Below are 24,862 nucleotides of genomic sequence, written 5' to 3' on the forward strand. Positions count from 1 at the left end.
GGCACTTCTGGCTGAAGATTGTTGCAAATGCTTCAGTCTTATCTTTTTTGCACTGATGTGCTGGTCTCCCCCATCATTGAGTAAGGGGATTTATGTGGAGCCACCTTCTCCAGTTAGTTTTATTGTTCACCACCATTCACAACTGGATGTGGCAAGACTGCAGAGCTTAGATCTGATCCGTTGATTATGGGATCGCTTAGCTCTGTCTGTTGCATGCTGCTTACGCTGTTTAGCACTCAAGTAGTCCTGGGTTGTAGTTTCGCCAGCTTGACATCTCATGGCTCCTGGCATGCCCTCCTGCGCTCTTCATTACCATCAAGTTGGGATGGTTCAATGGTAGAGTGAGGGATATGCCGGGCTTGAGGTTACAGATTATGGTTGAATACAATTCTGCTGCTGATGGCCCACAGCACCTCATGGATGCCCAGTTTTGCATTGCTAGATCTGTTCGAAATCTATCCCATCGTGCTAAATGGTAGTGCCACACAACACGATGGAGGGTATCCTCAGTGTGAAGACAGGACTTTGTCTCCATAAGGACTGTGCAGTGGTCACTCCTACCAATACTGTCATGGACAGATGCCGTCTGCAGCAGGCAGTTTGGTGAGGACGAGGTCACGTATATTTTTCCCTCATCACCTGCTGCAGAAACAGTCTAGCAGCTTAGTCTTTTAGGACGCAACAAGCCTGGTCAGTAGTGGTGCTACCAAGCCACTCTTGGTGATGGACATTGAAGTCCCCTATCCAGAGTACATTCTGCACCCTTGTCTCCAAGTGGTGTTCAACATGGAGGAGTACTGATTCATAAGCTGAGGGGTGGCGGTAGATGGTAATCAGCAGGAGATTTGTTTGACCTAATGCCATGAGATTTCATGGGGTCTGAAGTCGATGTTGAGGACTCCCAGGGCAGTTCCCTCCTGATGGTATACTACTGTGCTGCCACTTGGGGTCCGTCCTGCCGGTGGGGTAGAACATAACCAGGGATGGTGAAGGCGGTGTCTGGGACGTTGTCTGTAAGTTATGATTCTGTGAGTATGACTGTCAGGCTGTTGCTTGACTAGTCTGTGGGACAGCTCTCCCAACTTTGGCACAAGCCCCCAGATGTTAGTAAGAAGGACTTTGCAGGGTCGACAGGGCTGGGTTTGTCGTTGTCATTTCCACTGCCGAGGTCACTGCCAGGTGGTCCTTCTGGTTTCATTCCTTATTGACTTCGTAGCGGTTAGATACAACTGCGTGCTGAGAGGGCATGTAAGAGTTAACCACATTGCTGTAGGTCTGGAGTCACATGTAGGCCAGACTGGGTAAGGACAGCAGATTTCCTTCCCGAAAGGAAATTAGTGAACCAGATGGGGTTTTACAACAATCGACAATGGTTTCACTAGCTTTTTAATTCCAGATGTTTATTAATTGAATTCAAATTCCACCTTCTGCCATGGTGGGAGTTGAACCCATGTCCCCAAAGCAATACCCTGGGTCTCTGGGTTACTAGTCCAGTGACAATACTACAGACTGAGAAGAGGGTTCTTCAGAATATTTCTGGCAAGCTCTGCTCGCCATCCATTATTTGCTTCAGATATTCATAGATTTTAAAATTCCCTTTGCTGCACCACTGCCATCCCACTCCCCATTGTGATTGAACCTGAAATTTGTCGGTCATACTCCTTCAATGTTTCATATTTAATTGTTTTGAAATAGATATTGTGAAGACTGGAGCAGATTCTTGTTGATAGCAGACAGAAGTCTGTAGAGAAGATGTTTGTTCTTATATCTTTACAATTATTTCAATATGGTTATTTTTATTTTCCTGTACAGGAGTTGCATTTACCTAGAAGCATCTATTTAAACACTACAGCTAACAAGAAGCCAAATCCTTTGTGGAGGTAAGAACCCTTTGAGAAATGCCTTGTACAGTCACATTGTGTGTACTAACAATTTACACATCCCTTTGTAGAAAAGGGAGTAAGTACCTTGACTTGTTTGCAGCGGTTTGATACAACTGAGCTTTTCTGCAGCGGTCTGATACAACTGAGTGGCATGCTAAGCCATTTCAGAGGGCAATCAAGAGTCAACCACCTTGCTACGGCTCTGGAATCGCATAGTGGCCAGACCATCTAAGGATGGCAGATTTTCTTCCCTGAAGAACAATAGTGATTCTTCTAAACCTGCCACCTTTACCACCTAAAAGGACAAGGGTAGCAGACACATTGGAACACCACCACCTGTAAGTTCCCCTCCAAGTCACATACCATCCTGACTTGGAAATATATTGCCGTTCCTTCAATGTCCTTCGGTCAAAATCCTAGAACTCCCTCCCGAACAACATTGTGGGTGTACTTGCGCCACATGGACTGCAGCGGTTCAAGAAGGCAGCTGACCACCACCTTATCAAGAGCAATTTCCCATGAATTTAAAAAAAAACTTAAATCTTCATTTTAGCAACAACCCCTGTGCTTCCATTTCTCTTTATAGAACCATTCCAATCAGAATTAACTCGCTGAGCCATTGGGAAAACCCACAATTTCTTCCTTTTTTTAAGTGTTGTGTTTGTTGACACTTTAGAATATTAGACAAATTTAATACCTAAAGATGTCTTTCTGTTGATCAAAACTAGATATGTCAAAAAGTCACCTTTTTTTTGCTTACATTTGTTTAAGCACAAACTCTAGCCATGCCTGTATGGCTAGCGATATTTGATTTCGGTAGGTACTCTGAAGTTGGAGGTTTTAGTAGTCCAGCAATCCTTTTGTTCTGATTGGAAAACTAAAGCTGTTACTTTTCTCTTTTTATATTTCTGTTCCATTAGAATTCAATGCTATGTACATGGCTGTGACTTTAAAAATTCCTTGGCATATATGATGAAACTTAAAGGGGTGTGGGGGAGGGGAAAAGAGATGAGCTGGCACAAACCAACTTTTCTCAATCAATGGGAAGGTGGGTTTTTTAAATAAAACATACACCAGATTAATTTAGTTGCCGTGCTAGTTGCTTTTTAAGTTTAGTCACAAAATAAATTTAGTCTTGTGTGTATATATGATTTTTGTTACAATGCCTTTGTGTTTTGTTCATAGTAAATCTAACTTGATATTAGTATTTGAAGTGTCAACAGTGACAAGTTGAGAAGGCTGTTAAAAATCAGAGGATCCTTGGCTGCAGAGGCATAGAGTATAAAAGCAAGGAAGTTATGATAAACCTTTATAAGTCACAGGTTAGGCTCCAGCTGGAGTACTGGGTCCAGTTTTGCACACCACCCTTTAGGAAGGGTGCCAGGGCCTTTGAGAGAGTGCAGAGACAATTTATTAGAATTGCTGTAGGGATGTGGGACTTCAGTTACATGGAGAGACTAGAGAAGATGGGGTTATTTCTTGAGCAGAGGAGGTTATGAACAGATTTAATAGGGGTGTTCAAAATCATGAAGAGCTTAGTAAAAAAGGAAAAACTGTTTTCAGTGGCAGAAGGGTCTAACCGAAAGATACAGATTTAACATAATTGGCAAAAAATGCTAAGGCGAGATGAGAAGACTTTTTAAAGCAGTGAGTTATGAGCTATTATTACCCTGAAAGTGTGGTGAAAGCAGAGTGAGTAATAACTTTAAAAAGGGAACTGAATGAATACTTGAAGGGGAAAAATTGAAGGGCTATGGAAAATGGGGAGGGGAGTGGGACAAATTAAATAGCTCTTTCCGAGCCAGTATGATGGGCCAAATAGCTTTCTCCTGTGCTGTATCATTTCAGGATTCTTTGAACAGGTATTTGGTTATATTATGGTAATTGTAGTGTTCTAATGATGCAGGATAATGCCTCTTTTTTTTCAACAAAAAAGGCAGATTGAAGAAAAACATGGGGAGATCAGTAGGTTTTCCACATCAAACTATTCAGATCATTTGACATTTTTGAAATTAGTTTAAATTAATTTTGATATGAATAGATGCTGCTAACACCGGGGGTGACTCTCTTGTTTTAGAACTCCATCCAGACTTATGTACACTACTAGGACTAAATGCTGCTGTAACCAGGTGCATAGTGACAAAGAGTATAAGAACCCCTACACGTTAGCTCAGAAAGACCTGAAGAATCTATATGATGAAATCAAAGGGGTAAGTCTCTCTCGCATTTTGATTTCTGCTGACCAGAATTTTCATTAATACTGAAGGTTTTTAGAACTAGGTCATGACAGAATTGTAAACGTTTTCCTCACAAGCATTGTTTTATCTATTCAAGGTTGAACTAATGGTTGGAGTGGAAACAGTAATTTCCATTAATGATGGTGTGGTTACAACATAAACTACAGTGCTTTTGATACAAAATGTCTAATTTTTATTTTAAAAATTGAAATTGAGATCCTGTAAAGCATAGCAGACATTAAGACAGCAGAATACCAGTTCATACCCTCAATTGCCCAATTGTCAAATGATTTTCCAAGATTGCCAAGTTTGTGGCAGTCTGTGGGAAATGGTGGTGAGAATCTCTGGGTGATCCAACTAATACACATCCTAGTTAAATGACTTGAGCTGAGGCCAAGGTATCTAGTACGTGCCTATCCTCACAAATGGGATTTGGCCTGCTTGATGAGAGAAGGATGGTGGGTTGCAACCAACATAAAAATAATTTAAATTTTAGTCAAAAACCATAATTATAAGAATATTAAAATTTCATTGGCTTATGGACCAAAATTCTCTTTTAAATGAATGAGTTTAAAAAGTGGCGCAGTGGTTAGCACCGCAGCCTCACAGCTCCAGCGACCCGGGTTCAATTCTGGGTACTGCCTGTGTGGAGTTTGCAAGTTCTCCCTGTGTCTGCGTGGGTTTCCTCCGGGTGCTCCGGTTTCCTCCCACATGCCAAAGACTTGCAGGTTGATAGGTTAATTGGCCATTATAAATTGCCCCTAGTATTGGTAGGTGGTAGGGGAGTATAGGGACAGGTGGGGATGTGGTAGGAATATGGAATTAGTGTAGGATTAGTATAAATGGGTGGTTGATGGTCGACACAGACTCGGTGGGCCGAAGGGCCTGTTTCAGTGCTGTATCTCTAAACTAAACATTTTTTGCCTGCTTCTACCTTTTGCTAAAATCAGGTTAGACAGGAATTTCAGCACACATACTCCAATTCAACTTGAGGAAAGGATCCACACCATCTAAAACAATCATCAAAATGATGCTGGTTTTCTCACTTTTTTCATTAAATTTATAAAAATACACAATACACCTTACAATGACTACCATAAGTCAAAGGCTTATACTTTACCCCATTACATTTTTAGATGCGTATGAGCAGTCAACATTAAAACTGCAATTATTGAGATAATGGAGGAAAGAGACTATTCAGCTACTCTTAATAGTCCATTTTCTTTTATTTGTTTGCTTGGACAAGTATACTTTTTCTTTTAATTTAAAGTAGATTTATTTGGGTTTTTTTAACCTCCTTTACATGTTGGTTTTAGTACCATAGAAACACTTCTTAATAAAAAAAAATCCTATTTTCTTTTCCTAAGGCTGCAGTAGATTAGAATATATACAGAAAGCCCTAAATGACACAATGTGATGTCATGTGCGTTTTACTGACCCTGCTATACAGGCCATTAAAATTTCTCATTTAATCTCTGGTAGCAGCTGTGCAAACTTGGGGAGGGGGAGAGACAGACAGATAGAGGCATAGTACAGAGTTTCCTCCGGTTAGGAATGGTAAAAATTAGCAAGATTTCCTCAATCTAGCTACAATCCATTATGGCCTGTTGAAAGTGTGTTTGTGTGCAGAGGGTAAGGGCAAGGGTAAGGCTGGGCTGGCCTGTGAAATGACTAAATATCCTTTTATACTGAACAAAAGGCCACTTGATTAAGATTTCTGCTGAATGTAGAACTGTTCCCTAAAATGAGTTACTACCTTCAAAAGAAGATGAGGGGGGAGGAGGAGTATAACAAGGATTTGGTTCATGATCTGCAAGTTATTGGCCCGTTTGCTTGACATCTGTATTTGGGTAACTGTTGTTGATGGTTAGAAAAGATTCAAACACTTATAATATGTGTTTTTTTTTTGCTGCTACTCATTAACTTATTTGTGATACATATTTTGAGATTTAACTCTTTAAATGGCTTTTCAGCTATTAGCAGTTTCTTCAGCAGACCTTAAAGAAATTTGTGATTACTATTTTGATGGAAAAGGGAAGGCTTTTCGGCCCATGATTGTGATATTAATGGCAAAAGCATGTAATCTCCACCATAACAAGAACAGGTGAGTGAGCTAAATTTTGTAAACTTAGCTGAAATAGAAAGCTTTGAGTAAACTGGAAATATACAGGATGTTACTAATGCATACCTCTGTTTACTTACGAAGATCATTTGTGTACTTGTACTGGCACACAAATACAAATTACATTTCATAGCCACACTAATGAAATAGAGTCAGAGAGTCATTACCATACAGAAGGAGGACATTTGACCCATCAAGTCCATGCCAGCTCTCTGCAGAACAATACAGGCAGGCCCATTCCCCTCCTCTATCCCCATAGCCCTGCAAGTTCTAAGTGACTTTTTAAGTTTTTACACTCAAGTTTTAACTCTTAAGTGCCCATCCAATTTCCGCTTCCAACACCCTCTTAGTCAGTGAGTTCCAGGTCATTACGACTTGCTGCATTTAGAAAGTTCTTCCTTACATTCCCCCTGCATCTTTTGCCCAAAACCTTGAATCTGTCCTCTAGTCCTTGTGCCATCAGCTAATGGGAACAGCTTTTCTTTGTCTACTGTATCTAAACCTGTCAGAATCTTGTACACGTCTATCTTCTTAGCTCGAAGGAGAACAGCCCCAGTTTCTCCAACCTAACCTTGTAGCTAAAATCCATCATCCCTGGGACCATCTTGCTAAATTTCCTCTGCACCCTCTCAAGGATTCTTTCACCCACACTTTAGGAAGGATGTTAGAAACTGGATGCAATACTTTACCTGTGGCCTAACCAGATATTTATAAAGGTTCAGTATAACTTCCCTGTTTTTTGTACTCAATACCTCGATTTATGAAGCCCAAGATCCCATATGCCTTGCTAATTACTCTTGCAATATGTCCTGCCACCTTCTGTGCACATGGACTGCCAGGTCTCTTCACATGCTTTAGATCCGTGCCAGTAAGTCCATTTATCCCTTCACTATTCCTTCTGCCAAAATGCAACACCTCACACTTCTTTTGTATTAAATTCCATCTGCCACTTGTCTGCCCATTCTGCTAGCCTATCTATGTCCTGTTGCAATCCTTTTGTATCATGCTCACTGTTTAGCACACCTCCAAGTTTGGTATCATCGGTAAATTTTCAAATTTTACTCTGTATTCCAATATCTAAGTCATTTATATCAAAAAAGCGTTGGTCCTAGCACTTCCCCTTGGGGAACACCACCGACTACCAATCTCCAGTCTGAAAAACAACCATTTACCACCACTCGCTGTTTTCTGTCCTTAAGCCAGTTTTTTTTTTATCCATGCTAAAATTGACCCTCCTATTCATGAACCTCAATTTTGTTTACAAGCCCTTTTAAACACGTTCTTAAAATCCATAAAGACAAAAGGGCCTGTTTCTATGCTGTATGACTCTATGATAACATCCATTGCTTTCCATTCAACCTACTTCATCAAAAAATTAAACTAGATTAGACAAGCACGATCTGTGCTGGCTCTCCTTACTTAAATCAAATCTCTTCAAGCGGCTGTTTTTGTTCCCCCTTATTATTGTTTCTACCCACCACAGATGTTAAACTGACTGGCCTGTTGTTACTAGGAATATCTTTACACCCTTTCTTGAATAAGAGTGTCACATTTGCCACTCTCCAATCCACTGGCACCTCCCCTTTATCTAGGGAAGATTGGAAAATTATGACAAGCCCTTCATTAGCTCCACCCCCACTTCCTTTAGCAACCTGGGATGCAAGCCATCTGGACCAGGCGACTTATCCACTCTCAGCATAGCCAGCCATTCCAGTACCTCCTGCCTCTCAATTTTCACCCCACCTGTTACCTCTACCATCTCCACTTCTACTGATCATTTTTATCAGCATCCTCTTCCTTGGTAAACACAAAGTACTCATTAAGTATTCTAGGCTTGCCTTGCACCTCTACTTTGTCCCTATTAGGCCTCACCGCATCTCTTATGGTCCACTTACAACCATAACCCTAATTAATCTGTGACTTCTGTTCAAAGCAGAAACAATATAAAATGCATAGTCCTGCTTCTTGAATTGCTTGTTGCAGTGTTAGTTAAACAACTGAACATTCTGAAGTGCAATCCAACTGATCTAAACGATAAATAGGAATGTCGTTCCTTACTAGTTCTACATTTTTAAAAAAAGCCAAATGGCACTCACACAGGAAGATCATCTTTAAAATAAAAATGGTGAAATGATGCTTTTTATAGCACTGTATAATTGCTTATCTCGGCCTCTTTTTTTTTTGTCTGGGTATATCGTCGTGTTGCTGAGTAACTCCATTGTTGCTGGTCCAACTAGTACTAATTAAATTCTTGACATACATTGATCCACAAGTTTAAAAACCAGGAATGCGACAAGACTTTTCTTGTTTTCTGACTACTGAAAAAAGCAGTGCTACAATTAAATACTTTCATCAAAATAGCCCAGAATGTAAATCTGCATGGCTGGTCTGTTGGCGAGTGCTATGAGGAAGGAGGGAGTAGTTTAGATGTAATATTTTGCACACCTATATTTATTAAAATATTTGACTTTTTGAATATTCAGTGGCAGAATAGCTCAAGTCCCAACAGAACTTTGTGCAGTTAGTTTTTCTGCAATCATACTGATGGAGTGGATAGTGCAGAGTTTTTTTTTATATACAGTGTCACCTTCCCAAACTACCTGAAGTAGCAGTTTTGATGAACTGAATCCTGTTTCATTTTCGTCCAAGGGCAAAATCACAGTACTAACATTTTTAAAATTTTCTTTCCATTCATGCTATCTAGGGAACTGTTGAAAAGCCAACATTCAATAGGCATGATCGTAGAGATGATCCACACTGCTAGCCTTGTACATGATGATGTAATTGATGGGTCAGATACTCGACGGGCTAAAATTACAGTAAATAAAATCTGGGGAGAGAGAAAGGTGAGTGTGACTACTTTGAGAACTAATTCTTTATGCCCAATCAAGAAATGAAGAGCTGAGTCATTTTTATAGACTATATGCTATAAATTATAAAAGAACAGGCGTTGGCCATTTAGCCCTTCGAACCTGTTCTCCAAGAGCATGTTAAGATCTGTGACCAAACACCATATATCTGCCTTTATACTGTATCCCTTAATACCATTGGTTAACATAATTTTAAAATTGTCATTTGGTAATACAGAACTTTGAGTATTGCTGAAAACAGACACATTTGGTCGAAGCTTTCATCTTGCACTCATCAGGACAATTCATAATGTAAAGGAAGCAACAAATACTATACTATATGAGAAGAGAGTGCTGATTGGCTGGCAAGTGGACTCTGGTAGCGGCATTGCCATGGAGAATGCATCAGTTTATGGTGACTGACAGTTAACTGCCAAGCTTTGTTTGAAGTTTAAACTAGGCAGCTTGACTCTAGTCAAGGCATTGCTCTGAGGAACGAATCAGCAAATGGCTGTCACTTATTTTGTTTAGCTGAAACAGGTGCAATGTGTTTACATGTTCTTTCTGTCTGCAAAGAGCAGGATCTTGTGTATTAATATATGTAGCTTCCAGTATGTGCAAATGAGTCACACTGCGAGCCCGACTAACAAGCTTAAATTGGTTGTCAGCATAATTCTTAGATAGACTGGGCACTTTTCCTCAGTGTGCTCAGATTACCCTGGAAGGGTAATGTATCCCAGAAATATGAGCAACAGGTGAAGCTAGCTGTTTCGCGCTGCTACTATGCAGGAGCAATACATGTGGTGTTCGCCATTAATAGGATGCTGCCGGCAAGCCAAAAAAACGTTCTGCCCATCGCACAAATGAGTAATGTGATGTATGAATTTCAGTGCCAGTGTGATGCTAGGTATATAGTCCATACATCCCAAAGACTGGCGGATTGTATCAAGCAACATGTCCTTTCTGCTGTTTGCAGCGGGCAAGGTACAGACTGTACCCAACCAGCCCATGCTTGCAGAACTTTAAACACTGTGTCCAACACTAGATGTGATTCCGCACTTGAACAACAGTTGATAAATAATCCTCGGTGTACTAAGAATTACGCTGACAACCAATTTAAGATTGTCAGTCGGGCTCAGTGTGGCGCATTTGCACATACTGGAAGCTACATATATTAATACACAGAACCCTGTTCTTTGCAGACAGAACATGTACACACATTGCGTCTGTTACAGCTAAACAAAATGAGTGACAGCCATTTGCTGATTCATTCCTTAGGGAAATTCCTTGACCAGAGTCAAGTTGCCTTGTTTAAATTTCGAAGAAAGCTTGGCAGTTAACTGTCGGGCACCATAAGCTGGTGCATTCTCCATGGCAACACCTCAACCAGTCAGACTCCACTTGCCAACCAATCAGCACTCTCTTTTATATAGTATAAATGTGTTGCTTCCCTTACATTGGTATTCTTTTGATTTGTCCTGATGAGTGCAAGATGAAAAGCTTCGACAATATGTCTCCGTTTTCAGAAATACATAATTTTATATCTGAGATTGATAGATTTAACAACTGACCTAGGATCAGTTGCCATTTGCAGAAGAGTTCTGCTCTTCTCCTGCCTTTTGCATGTAGTAGTGTTTCCTAACTTCACTCCTGAATGGTCAGTCTCTAACTTTTAGACCATGCCCCCACTCCTAGACTCCCCAACCAATGGAAATAGTTTCCATCTACTCTATCTGTGTTCCCCTTAATATCCTAAACTTGGATCAAATCACTCCTTAACTTCCTAAATTCCAGGGAATGTAACCCTAGTTTGTTTAATCTCATCCTGTAATTTAAGCCTTGAAGTCCAGGTATCATTTTGGTAAATCTATGCTGCTGTCCCTCAGAGGCTAATATATCCTTCCTAAAACATGATGCCCAGCAGTGGTGAAGGTATGGTCTGATCAGGGCTTTGTTTAGTTGTGGCGTAACCTCTACCCCCTTTTGTATTCTAGTCCTCTAGGTATAAAGGCTAACATTCCATTAACCTTTTATTTTCTGTACCTGTGCATTTTAATAATCTATGTATGTGGACTCCCAAGACTCTTTGGACTTCCACAGTTTCTAGCTTTTCACCATTTGGAAAGTATCCTGTTCTATCCTTTTTAGGTTCAAAGTGAATAACCTCACATTTGTCTACATTGAAATCTGTTTGTCATAGTTTTGTCCATTTCACTTGATCTATTACAATGCCATCTATCTTTGTGGCATTGGCAAACTTGATTATGTGACTTTCTATCCCGTCACCTAAGTAATAAATAGTGATTATTTGAAGCACCAACACAGACCCTTGCGGGGTACCATTAGTCGCATCCTGCCAAATAAAGTACCTGCCCATTATCCTTACTCTGTCTCCTGTCCCTCATCCAATTTCCTAACCAGGTCAATAATTTACCATCAATTCTATGAGCTTCAACTTTAGCTAACAGTCTCTTTATCAAATGCCTTCTGGAAGCCCATATAAAAAAACATTCCCCTGTCCACTACTTCAGCCACCTCTCAAAGAATTCAGTCAGGTTTTTGCAGACATGACCTACCCTTTACAAATCCATGCAGGCTCTCTCTGTTTAGCTGAAAATTCTCAAGATGTTCAGTCGCTTTATCCTTTATAGACTCTAGTAATTTCCCAACTATAGATATTGGACTAACTGGTCTATAATTCCTTGGTTTCCCCCTCTCGCGCTTCTTAAGTAGTGTAGTGATGTGCACAGTTTTGTTCAGTGATGTTCAATGGCATTACCATTGCTGAATCCCCTACTATCAACATCCTGGGTGTTACCATTGACGAGAAACTGAACTGGAACAGCCACATAAATGATGTGGCTACAAGAGCAGGTCAGAGACTGGGAATACTGTGGTGAAAAAACTCACCTCCTGACTCCCCAATGCCTATCCATCTACAAGGCACAAGTCAGGAGTATGATGGGATACTGTCCACTTAGGGGTCCGGATGGGTGCAACTCCAACAACACTTAAGCTTGACACCATCCAGGACAAAACAGCCCATTTGGTACCCCATCCACCGCCTTCAGCATTCACTCCCTTCACCACTGACACACAGTGCATATCATCTACAAGATGCAATGCAGCAACTCGCCAAGGCTCTTTCGACATCTCCCAAAACCGTGACCTCCTACTAGAGCATAGCTACCCGACCCGACGACATGTCTGGTTCGGGTTGGGTCGTTCTTCCCGATCCGGTATTCGGGGCCTGGTTGGACACACTATCACCACCTCCAGTACGTGGCTCCAATGCTAATGTACTTTTTGGACTTGCAAGGTTGTTAGTTTTTGTAAGCTTGTGCAGATAAGCAACAAAGTGAAAAATGGAAGCTAGGTTAACTGATGGTCGGGTCGGGCGCGGGAAAAAATGAAAGGACTCCGGCCAGGTCGGGCTCGGGTCAGACCAGAGCCAGCCTTTCTTCTCTACCATAGAAGGGCAGCAGATGCATAGGAGCACCACCACCTGCAAGTTCCCCTCCAAGCCACACACCATCCCAACTTGGAACTATATCGCTGTTCCTTCACTGATGCTGGGTCAAAGTCCTGGAACTCCCTTCCTAACAGCACTGTGGATGTACCGACACTCCAAGGGATGTAGCAGTTCAAGAAGGCAGCTCACCACCACCTTCCCAAGGGCAATTAGAGATGGGCAATAAATGCAGGCCTAGCCAGCGATGCCCACATCTCCCAAACGAATTTTTTTAAAAAAAATTCCCATCTAAAGGAATGATTCTGGAATAGAGAGAACTTTGGAAGATTATAGTTAGGGCAGCTACAATGTTCTCACCTACTTCCTTTTAAAACCCTGGGGTGGAAACCATCTGATCCTGGGGATTTGTCATTCTTTCATGCCAGTATTTTCTTCATTACTGTTACTTAGCTTGCGTTAATTTCGGTGGGTACCTGTCCCTGATTAAATCATAGACATCCCAAGGAAACTATCATCTTGCTCTACTGTAAATGTTAACAGAGTAATAATTTAACATATCCAACATTTCCTAATTTTCATTTACAATATTACTGTTCAGTTTTCAAGGTGCCTATATTGCTCCTCATTACCCTCTTTTCCTTGTTCATAAGTCACTGAAAGCTAACATGCAGGTGCAGCAAGCAAATAGGAAGGCAAATGGTAAGTTGGCCTTTATTGCAAGAGGATTTGAGTACAGGAGCAAAGAAGTCTTGCTGCAATTGTATAGAGCCTCGATGAGACTGCACGTGGAGTATTGTATATAGTTTTGGTCTCCTTACCTAAGGAAGTATATGCTTGCTGTAGAGGGAATGCAACGAAGGTTCACCAGACTGATCCCTGGGATGGCGGGATTGTCCTTTGAGGAGGCTGGACCTATGTTCTCTGGGGTTTAGAAGAATGAGAGGTGATCTAATTGAAGCATACAAAATTCTTACAGGGCTCAACGGGGTAGACACGGAAAGGATGTTTCCCCTGGCTTGAGGGTCTAGAGCCAGGGGACACAGTCTCAGAATAAGAGGTAGGCCATTTAGGACTGAGCTGAGAAGGAATTTCTTCACACACAGGATGGTGAATCTTTGGAATTCTCTACCCCAGAGGGTTGTGGAGACTCAGTAATTGAGTATATTCAAGACAGAGATCGATAGATTTCTAGATATTAAGATATGAAGGGATATGGGGATAGTGTGGGAAAATGGCGTTGAAGTAGATCAGCCATGATCTCATTGAATGGCGGAACAAGCTCGAGAGGTCGAATGGCCTAATCCTGCTCCTATTTCCTGTGTTCCCTTGCAAGTTTCTTTTCATACTCTGATTTTGTGGCTCTTACTATCTGTTTTGTCATCTTTTGTTCTTTGTGTATCTCTCACTTGCTTGGATCTGTGCTGTGTTTTGCCGCCTTTACTGCTTTTTCGTGTTTCATGTTGTCCCTTACCTTTTTTGTGGTCCATGGCTTATTTTGGCAAGTAGAGCTCTTACCCGTAGGGATTTAAATTTAAAACTACAAAATGTCATCCAAGTTTTTCTAATGGCTGAGCTCCTTGATACACTGGCTGAACAATAAGAGCTGGAAGATCTTTAGTTTGATTCCTGATGTCTGATGAAATAGTTTTTCTCTGCTGGAGTGGCTGTAGGAGTGCTCCATTTGACCTCTGTATTTTTGGGTAGGGGACATCTGTTGAGAACAGGATTGTGTGCAGCTGTGATGCCCCATGCCAATAGTCTGTCAGCATCAATGAAAATGGCCACTCTGGATCAGCACTTGTGGCACATACTCTGTCAAGGCATCAAAGCTTTAAGGGGGAGGATGAAGCAAGGAAGCAGAAAAAATACTTTTTAAAAAAAGATATAGGGCATGTTATGTGTTGCATTTTTTTAATGGCTAAATTGGACAAAATGTCTACAACCAATAATTGGATGTTGCAAATGTCAGCAGTACTTACATTGCAGAGGGCAGAGATCCAAAGATTTTGCATCACCTTTGTAAACCTTGTAAAACTACACAGTAGATTGCATAGGAGTATTCTTCAAAGCAAAACACATTGATTGAAACATATATGATCCTGAGGGGTCTTGACAGGGTGGATGTGGAAAGGATATTACCCCTTGTGGGAGAATCTCGAACTAGGGTCACTGTTTAAAAATAAGGGGTTGCCCATTTAAGACCGAGATGAGGAGAAATTTTTTTCTGAGGGTCGTGAGTCTTTGGAATTCTGTTCCTCAAAAGGCAGTGGAAGCAGAGTCTTTGAATATTTTTAAGGCAGAGATAGATTCTTGATAAGCAAGGGGGTGGAAGGTTATCGAGGGTAGGTGGAAATGTGGAGTAATCAGTTCAGCCGTGAACCTGTTGAATGGCAGAGCAGGCTCGAGGGGTCGAGGGCCCACTTCTGCTCCTAACTCATTTGTTCGTAAAATATTGCTTGTTTAAACTGCCAATCTTGGGGCTTGTGTTAAATATAATTTTTTGTTCTTTGCCTCTTTGGGCGAGCATTCTGCATGATTCACTTGCCTTGCTTTGTCCATTTAAACTTCCCTGCTCTCCACCAGCCAAATATATTGCACCCATTGGGATGACTAAGTCAAGCACCAGAAGACTGGTTTCCTGAAAATGTGAATGACAGTACAAACTAAAGTGTAATCAGTAAAAGTATTAGCGATATGCTGTCTAGACATAGGAATTTAAATGTTTCTGGAGCATGCTAAGTTACTATAAATGTGTGGATTTTACTGGAGCATCTTGGGGCTTGCCCTGTTTCTACATATTTAGGTTTTAACATTTTATCCCCACAAAGTTGCTGGGAGTGCAAGCTGGTGTTGCAAGGGCATATGGAACCTTGGTGACCAATGGGACAAACAATGTATCTCTTTAACCAATGAGATTAAAGGATTGAGAAATAACTAGGAAGGACTGAAAAGGAGAGTGAATTAAGAGTGGATGAATTCGATGTCAAATCGGGTACAAACATGCATACAAATGAATTGGGGCATGAGTAGACCATTTGGCCCTTCAAGTCTGCTCTGCCATTTGATAAGATCATGGCCGATCTGATTGTGGCCTCAGCTCTACTTTCCTGTCTATTACCTATCGATTCCCTTGTCGATTAAGAATCGATCTAACTCCGCCTACCTCCAGTGCTCTCTGGGGAAGAGAATTCTACAGACTAACAACCCTCAGAGAAAAAAATTCTCCATCTTAAAAGGGAGACCCCCCCCTAGTCTCTCCCATAAGGGGAACCCATCCTCTCAGCATCCACCCTGTTAAGTCACCTCAGGATCTTGTATGTTTCAAAAAGATCACCTCACATTCTTCTAAACTCCAACGGATACAGGCCCAGCCTGTCCAACCTTTCCTCCTAAAATAACCCCTTCCTCCCAGGAATCAGTCGAATGAACCTTTCCTGAACTGCTTCTAATGCAATTACATAATTTCTTAAGTAAGGAGACCACAACTGCAGGCAGTATTCCACATGTGGTCTCACCAGTGCCCTGTGCAACTGTAGCAAAGCTTATCTACTTTTATATTCCATTCTCCTTGCAATAAACAACAACATTCCATTTGCCTTTCGAATCACTTGCTCTACCTGCATACTAACCTTTTGTAAATCGTGTGCCAGGACACCCAGATCCCTCTACTGCAGAGTTCTGCAATATCTCTCCATTTTAAATAATATACTGTTTATCTATTCTTTCTGCCAAAGTGGACAAGTTCACATTTTCCCACATTATACATCTGCCAAATCTTTGCCTATTCACTTAACCTATCTATATCCCTTTGCAGACTCTTTATGTCCCCTTCACAGCTCACTCTCCAGCTATCTTTGTGTCATCAGAAAATTTAACAACCATACATTCAGTCCTTTCATCCAAATCATTGACAGGGTGTAAACAGTTGGGGCCCCAGCACTGATCCCTGTGGCACTCCACTAGTCAAATTCTGCCAACCTGAAAATGCCCCATTTATCCCTACTCTCTGCTTCCAGTTAGGTAACCAATCCTCTATCCATGCTAATTGGTTACCCCTACACCATGAACTCTTTTGTTGTGTTGTAATCTTTATCAAATTCTTTTTAGCAAGTACACCACATCTGCAGGTTCCCCTTTATCCACCATGCTTATTACTTCCTCAAAGAACTCTAATAAATTAATCAAACACTAGTTCCTTTTCACAAAATCATGTTGACTCTGCCTGATTGCATTAAGAGTTTCTAAGTGCTCTGCTTATAATCTGCTTAATAATAGATTCTAGCATTTTCCCCATGACAGATGTTAGACTAAATGGCCTGTAGTTTCCTGCTTTCTGTCTTCCTCCTTTCTTGAATAGAGGAGTTACCTTTTCTATTTTCCAATCTGATGGAACCCTTCCAGAATCTAGGGAATTTTGGAAAATTACAACCAGTGCACCTACTTCTCAGCAGCTACTTCTTTTAAGACCCTAGGATTCAGGCCATCAGGTCCTGGGGACTTGTCAGCCTTTAGTTCTAGTAGTTTTCTCTACCATTTCCCTGGTGATTGTAGTTGTTTTAAGTTCCTCCCTCCCTTTCAACTCTTGATTTACAAGTATTTCTGGGTTGTTAATTGTGCCTTCTACCCAATGAAGACCAATGCAAAATATCTGTTCAACTCATCCGCCATTTCCTGATTTTTCCCTTTGTTAATTCCCCAGACTCACTCTCTCTAGAGGACCAACATTCACTTTAGTTACTTTTTCCTTTTTAAATACTTGTAGAAACTCTTACTATCCACTTTATATTTCTAGCTTGTTTACATACTCCAATTTCTCCACCTTTGTCATTCTTTGCTGGTGTTTAAATTCTGTCCAATCTTCTGATCTACCACTAATCTTTGCAGAATTGTACACTTTTTCTTTCAATTTGATACTATCCTTAACTTCCTTAATTATCCATGGATGGTGTATCTCTCAGTCTTTTTATTTATCACTGGAATGTATCTTTGCTAAGTGTTATGAAATATCTCCTTAACTGTCTGCCACTGCATCTCTACTGTCCTACCCTTTAACCTAATTTCCCAGTTCACTTCAGCCAGCTCTGCCTTCGTACACTTGTAATTGCCTTTATTTAAGTTTAAAACACTAGTCTTAGACCCACGCTTCTTGCCCTCAAACTGAATGCGACATTCAATTATGTAATGATCACTACTACTTAGAGGCTGCTTTACTATGAGGTCGTTAATTAATCCTGTCTCATTGCACATTACCAGGTATAGAATAGCCTGCTCCTTGGCTCAAGAACATGCTGCTCTGAGAAATTACCCCGAATACACTCTACAAACTCATCGTCCAGGCGACCTTTGCCAATCTGATTCATCCAATCTATATGTAGATTAAAATCACCCATGATTATTGCTGTACCTTTCTTAACAAGCCTCCATTATTTATTTCTGTATACTGTGTACTACAGTGTAGTGACTGTTAGGGGACCTATAAACTACTCGCACATGTGACTTCTTTCCTTTGCTATTTCTTATCTCTGCCCAAACTGATTCTACATTTTGATCTTTAGAACTAAGGTCATCACTCTCTATTGTACTAAAAGAAAGAGGGAAAGAGGACAAAAAAGTATAAAGCTGTAAAGTAATTTTTCTTTGTACTTAATATAGGAAAACATAACAGTTGTTATGGTATGTGCTCAACACCTTGCTGATAGGGCTGAGAAACAACGGGCTCTCCTTGTCTGATAATGTTTTCAGAACAATGTGGCGCAGTGGTTGGCACTGCAGCCTCACAGCTCCAGCGACCCGGGTTCAGTTCTGGGTACTGCCTGTGCGGAGTTTGCAAGTTCTCCCTGTGACCACGTGGGTTTCCGCCGGGTGCTCCGGTTTCCTCCCACAGCCAAAGACTTGCAGGTTGATGGGTAAATTGGCTGTTGTAAATTGCCCCTAGTGTAGGTAGGTGGTAGGAGAATGGTGGGGATGTGGTAGGGAATATGGGATTAATGTAGGATTAGTATAAATGGGTGGTTGTTGGTCGGCACAGACTCGGTGGGCCGAAGGGCCTGTTTCAGTGCTGTATCTCTAAATAAATAAATAAATAAATAAATAAATAAACAATATGTCCAGCCCTGAGTCAGTTCAAGAAATATGCAATAACCTGGCTTATTGATACTGTGTCAAATGTGTTTGTTTTTCCACCCCCCCCTGCTACTATAGTGCATCATACAATTAATTTTCATTGCAGGCTATTTTGGCTGGAGACTTTGTTCTCTCTGCAGCCTCCGTGGCCCTTGCCCGTCTTGGTAACAACACTGTAGTATCCATTTTTACTCAAGCAATTGAAGACTTGGTACGAGGTTAGTTTAAAATTGATTTGAAGGCATAAAACAGTCTTGACAGTTAATGGCTTGTGAATTAGTACCTTTATCTTCCTGTGTAGGTGAATTTATGCAGCTGGGCTCCAAAGAAAATGAGAATGAAAGATTTGTGCATTACCTTGAGAAAACATTCAAGAAGACTGCAAGTCTCATAGCAAACAGTTGTAAAGCAGTATGTACGTTCTTAAATAAAGCAGCTGGAATTATGGTGTGTTGACACATTGTGATGGTAATGAAGTGCACCTCATTTCTCCGTTTCACATGCATGGCTTGATTCTGTACAAGGATTGAGATTTTTTTTTTAGCCAAATAGCTGCTATTAATCAGTCCAGAAGTGCCTTTTTTAAAAAAAAACTTAATGGAAGTGGTCAGGAACTCAAACGTCGTCTTAAATGGATTTATAGATTTTATAACTACACTGTTGCTTTACTTGACGTGAAGACTTGATTTTTTAAAAATATTTTTTTATTCAAGGATTGGAATGGGGATTGAATTTTGAAAAAATTTATTTATTTAGACCTTTTAATGATTTTATATCACTTTTTTTCCAATTTTCTCCCTTTGTCTCTCCATTTGAGGGTACTGCCTTAATGGTGGGTTGCAGCTCCGCAGGTAGCAGTAGCTCTTTGTAACCTACTGAAGTGGCCATTCTTTATGTGAAGGTCTGGAGAGTGACTGGTTATTCATTGTTGAGCTTGAACCTCAGATGTACTTACCAGTAGGGGTCAAGATAATTTCCTTCCTTGCTGCTTCCTAGCTCTGAGGTGCTGGACTAATTGTACCAGCCCAACTACAGCCATGACTTGCATAATTAACTCAACACTGATGAGGAGCCAAACTGGTCTGTATGATTTAGTAGCTCTGCAGATGGCATGTGCAAGATATTGTTTTAATAAATACTATTATAATTTTACGAAGTTTTTTATGGTATACTAGACAGATAAAATGTTCCAGGCTGCAGACCACACTGGAGACAATATGCATCTAAAATAGGTACACAAACCAGATCAAGTTTGTGAAATTGAGAGTTGTCAAGTTTGTTGCTCAAATCAAATCAGTAAAAACTAATCCAGGATTTAAAAATCAAAGACTTTATTGAAAATAATTGTATGTGTTCTTATTTGACCTTTTTTTATATTTAAAAAGGTCTCTATACTTGGTAACTGTGATCCAGATGTCCAGGAAATTGCATATCAATATGGGAGAAATATCGGGATAGCTTTTCAGGTAATGTACAGATAATGTGCCGTTTATTGTGACTCCTTGCACAAGATAACCTGTTGCAAAGTCCATTTTTTAAAACCTGTACTTGTTTCAGTTGGTAGATGATGTGTTGGACTTCACCTCCTGCACTAATCAATTAGGAAAACCTGCAGCTACTGACCTGAAGCTTGGATTGGCAACAGGCCCAGTATTGTTTGCTTGCCAACAGGTAATGACATCATTTATAAATATAAATTGTAGAACTGTTTCTATAAAAAGGAGAAATTTTATTTGACTGTGATAGAGAGCTGGCTGCAAAATTGAACGCAGTTATTTAGACTCTGGAGAAATAAGTTTGGAGTGTGAATTTCATTTTATTGTTTAAAAAAAATTAAGTTAATATTACCTGCAATATTCTACAGTAATGTACCTGGAATTAAAGTAGAATTGAATCTGATATCAATCATTGGTACATTCAATGGCATAGAAAGACCTGCATTTATATAGTACCTTTCCCAAAGCACTTTTTTTTTTGAAGTGTAGTCACTGTTGTAATGTGGAAATGCAGCAGCCCATTTGCACACAGCAAGTTTTCACCAACAGCAATAATGAGAATGGTCAGATTATCTGTGCTTGTGATGTTGATTGAGGAATACATATTGGTCAGCACACTGGGGATAACTCCCCTGCTTCTCTTCAAAATAGTGCCATTGGTTCTTTTGCATCCACCTGAGGGGAAAGACAGGGCCTTGGTTTGACGTCTCATCCAAAAGATACCTCCAACAGTGCAGCACTCCCTTGCTGGAGTGTCAGCCTTTTTTTTTGTACTGAAGTTCTGGAGCGGGATTTGAACCCAAAGCCTTCTGACTCGGGCAAGAGCGCTACCAACTGAGCCATGACACATGATGATATAACACTTTGCAACATTGATGCTAGCAGCTGCTATTGAAAACCAGTTTGAAGTGAACAGTTGGGTTTAAACCACTTTTGGTCTTGGGCTGCATGTTCACATAGCCTCAGCCAGGTGATGTTAACAGTGATGGAAATTTTAGATGGGCAGCTAGGAAGACCTTATACCCTGTAATAGGTACTAACTAATAAAAACACTGGCAGCAACATGATGTACATGTCACTCACTAACATCACCATATGCCCAAAGATAAATGAATTTGGTGATCCACCTTTTTTTTAAGGTGGAGATAATGACCAGTGTGTTCTGTGTAGATTTCCTGCACCCCCCCCTCCCAAAAAAAACTCCGCTATTATAAAATCTATTGCCACTTGCAATAAATTAGCCAAAGTAATGTGCATTTAATCCTGCAAATGTAAACAAAATGGTAAAAAGGGACAAGAAGGGAAGAAAAAGGTATTTGTTTGGGCAGGACCTCTGAGACTAAGGATATATCAATTTTAAATTATCTAGACCTTTTACAACTCTTTGTGGTCAGATTTTGAATACTGTATACAATTTTGGTTGCTGTACTCTCAAAAGGACATTAATGTATTGATGTGATGAGGATTAGTTATTTATTGTGTTCTCTGCCTAAGTTGGTTAAGGAAGCAAGCAGCTGAGCTATGCAGACAAGGTATGTTATGGATTCAAACCCACTCTCTGCTAATCTCAGCTGGGGGCAGTGTTTCTGTATCTGGCTGGCAATACATGAGGCTTACTGCTTCTAATCACTGTCTAGTGAACCTGTGCTTGAAATATACATGCATACGAATTAGGAGCAGGAGTATGCCACTCAGGCCCTTGAGCCTGCTCTGCCATTCAACAAGATCATTGCTGATCTGATTGTAACCTCAACTCCACATTCCCGATTACACCCCCCCCCCCCCCCCAAATATCCTTTCACCCGCTTTGCTTGTCAAGAATCTATCTATCTCTGCCTTAAAAATATTCAAAGACTGCTTCCACCACCTTTTTGAGGAAGAGAGTTCCAAACACTGACGACCCTCAGAGAAAATAAATTTCTCCTTATCCTCTGTCTTAAATGGGTGACCCCTTATTTTTTTTACTCAGTGACCCCTAGTTCTAAATTCTCTAACAAGAGGAAACATCCTGTCCACATCCACCCTGTCAAGACCCCTCGGGATCTTTTGTTTCAATCAAGTTGCCTCTTACTCTTCTAAACACCAGCAGATACAAGCCTAGCCTGTCCAACCTTTCCTCATAGACAGCCTGCCCGTTCCAGGTATTAGTCTAGTAAACCTTCTCTGAATTGCTTCCAACGCAATTACATCCTTCCTTAAATAAGGGGACCAGTACTGTACACAGTACTCCAGATGTAGTCTCACCAATCCCCTGTATAGCTGAAGCATAACCTCCCTACTTTTGTATTCAATTCCCCTCGCAATAAATGATAACATTCTATTAGCTTTCCTAATTAATTACTTGCCATACCTGCATACTAACCTTTTGCAATTCATGCACTAGGACACCCAGATCCCTCTGCATCTCGGAGCTCTGCAATCTCTCACCATTTAGATAACTTTTTTTTTTATTCCTGCCAAAATGGACAATTACACATTTTCCCACATTATATGCCATTTGCCAGGTCTTTGCCCACTCACATAACTTATCTATATCCCTTTGTACCCTCCTTATGTCCTCTTCACAAGTTACTTTCCTACCTGTCTTTGTGTCATTAGCAAATTTAGCTACCATACCTTCGGTCCCTCCACCGTCATTTTATATTTACAGATAATGTCCCAGACATCACCGTCCCTGGGTATGTCATGACCCACCAGAGGTGGTGGCTCAGTGGTATATAGTCGGGCGGGAGTTGCCATGTGAGTCCTCAACATTGACTCCGGACCCCATGAAGTCTCATGGCATCAGATCAAACATGGGCAAGGAAACCTCCTGCTGATCACTACCTATTGCCCCCACCCCTTGGCTGATGAATCAGTGCTTCTCCATGTTGAATACCAATTGGAAAAAGCACTGAGGGTAGCAAGGGCACAAAATGTACTCTGGGTGGCTGACTTCAACGTCCATCACCAGGAGTGGCTTGGTAGCACCACTACTGACTGAGCTGGCCAATTTCTTAAGGATGTAGTGGCTAGACTAGGTGAGCGGCAGGTGGTGAGGGAAAAACCTACTTGACCTCGTCATCACCAATCTACCTGTCGCAGATGTATCTGTCCATGACGGTATTGGTAGGAGTGACCACCGCTCAGACCTTGTGCAGACGGTATCCATCATCGTGTTGGTATGGCACTACCATCATACTAAATTGGATAGATTTCAAGAAGATCTAGCAAGTCAAAACTGGGCATCCATGAGGCGCTGTGGGCCATCAGCAGCTGCAGAATTGTATTCAACCACAATCTATAATTTCATGGCCCGGCATATCCCCCCACTCTACCATTACCATCAAGCTAGAGCACCAACCCTGGTTCAATGAAGACTGCAATGTAGGTTGGCATACCAGGAACAGCACTAGGCCTACCTAAAAATGAGGGGTCAGCCTGCTTAAGCTACAACACAGGACTACTTGCATGCCAGACAGTGGAAGCAGCATGCAATAGACTGGGCTAAGCAATCCCACAACCAAAGGATCAGATCAGAGCTCAGCAGTCCTGCCACATCCAGTTATGAATGGTGGTGGACAATTAAACAACTGAGAGGAGGAGGCGGCTTGACAAACATCCCCCATCCTCAACAATGGTGGAGCTCAGCATGTCAGTGCAAAAGACAAGGCTGAAGCATTTGCATCTGTCTTCAGCCAGAAGTGTCAAGTAGTTGATCCATCTCAGCCTCATCCTGAGGTTCCCAGCATCACAGATGCCAGTCTTCCGCCAATCCGATTCACTCCACGTGATAAAGAAACGGCTGAAGGCACTGGATACTGCAAAGGCTATGAGCCCTGACAACATTCCAGCAATAGAACCATAGAAAGATTTACAGCACAGGAGGAGGCCATTCAGCCTGTCGTGTCTGTTCCAGCCGAAAACTAGCCACCCAATCTAATTCCACCTTCCAGCACCTGGTCCATAGCCTTGCTGGTTACAGCACTTCAGGTGCATGTCCAGGTACGTTTTAAAAGAATTGAGGGTTTCTGCCTCCACCACCTTTCCTAGCAGTGAATTTCAGACACCCACCACCCTCTGGGTGAAAAAGTTTTTTTTCCTCGTATCCCCTCTAATCCTTCTACCAATCACCTTAAATCTTTGCCCCCTGGTAACTTACCTCTCCGCTAGGGGAAACTTGTCCTTCCCGTCTGCGCTATCTAGGCCCATCATAATCAGTACACTTCAATTAAGTCACCTCTCAGCGTCCTCTGTTCTAAGGAAAACAACCCTAGCCTATCCAATCTTTCCACTTAGCTGCAACTTTTGAGCCCGAGCAACATTCTTGTAAATCTCCTCTGCACTCTCTCCAGAGCAACTATGTCCTTCCTGTAATGTGGCGACCAGAACTGTACACAATACTCCCAACTATGGCCAGACCAGCGTTTCATATAGTTCCAGCGAGACATCCCTGCTTTTGTATTCCAAACCTTGGCCAATAAAGTAAAGCATTCCATATGCCTTCTTCACCGCTTTACCTGTCCTGCCTCCTTTAGGGACCTGTGAACATGCAGTCCAAGGTCTCTCACTTCTTCTACCCCTCTCAATATCCTCCTGTTTATTGTGTATTCCCTCGCTTTATTTGCCCTCTTGAAGTACATTATCTCACACTTCTCTGGATTGAATTCCACCACTTCTCCACCCACTCAACCAAACCAT

At 41.3% G+C, this 24,862-nt stretch overlaps 1 protein-coding gene across 3 annotated transcripts in view; it reads left to right on the forward strand.

The window, feature by feature from the left end:
* pdss1 (prenyl (decaprenyl) diphosphate synthase, subunit 1) overlaps window positions 1–24,862 on the forward strand; it is a 43,646-nt gene that overhangs the window by 4,778 nt on the left and 14,006 nt on the right. For 2 of the 3 annotated variants that reach the window (XR_010969133.1, XM_068014023.1), the window contains exons 2-9: window positions 1,813–1,880; window positions 3,961–4,093; window positions 6,094–6,224; window positions 8,947–9,088; window positions 18,793–18,904; window positions 18,988–19,133; window positions 20,072–20,152; window positions 20,244–20,357. Coding sequence is in view for 2 of the 3 variants with exons in the window: in XM_068014023.1 (XP_067870124.1) it covers window positions 1,813–1,880; window positions 3,961–4,093; window positions 6,094–6,224; window positions 8,947–9,088; window positions 18,793–18,904; window positions 18,988–19,133; window positions 20,072–20,152; window positions 20,244–20,357 (927 nt within the window). In the remaining variant the exon portion in view is untranslated. The remainder of the gene's footprint in view (window positions 1–1,812; window positions 1,881–3,960; window positions 4,094–6,093; window positions 6,225–8,946; window positions 9,089–18,792; window positions 18,905–18,987; window positions 19,134–20,071; window positions 20,153–20,243; window positions 20,358–24,862) is intronic. The other variant, XM_068014029.1, reaches the window with a different exon arrangement.

Source organism: Heterodontus francisci, chromosome 2 (genome assembly GCF_036365525.1).
Source record: "Heterodontus francisci isolate sHetFra1 chromosome 2, sHetFra1.hap1, whole genome shotgun sequence".
Lineage (NCBI taxonomy): Eukaryota > Metazoa > Chordata > Chondrichthyes > Heterodontiformes > Heterodontidae > Heterodontus > Heterodontus francisci.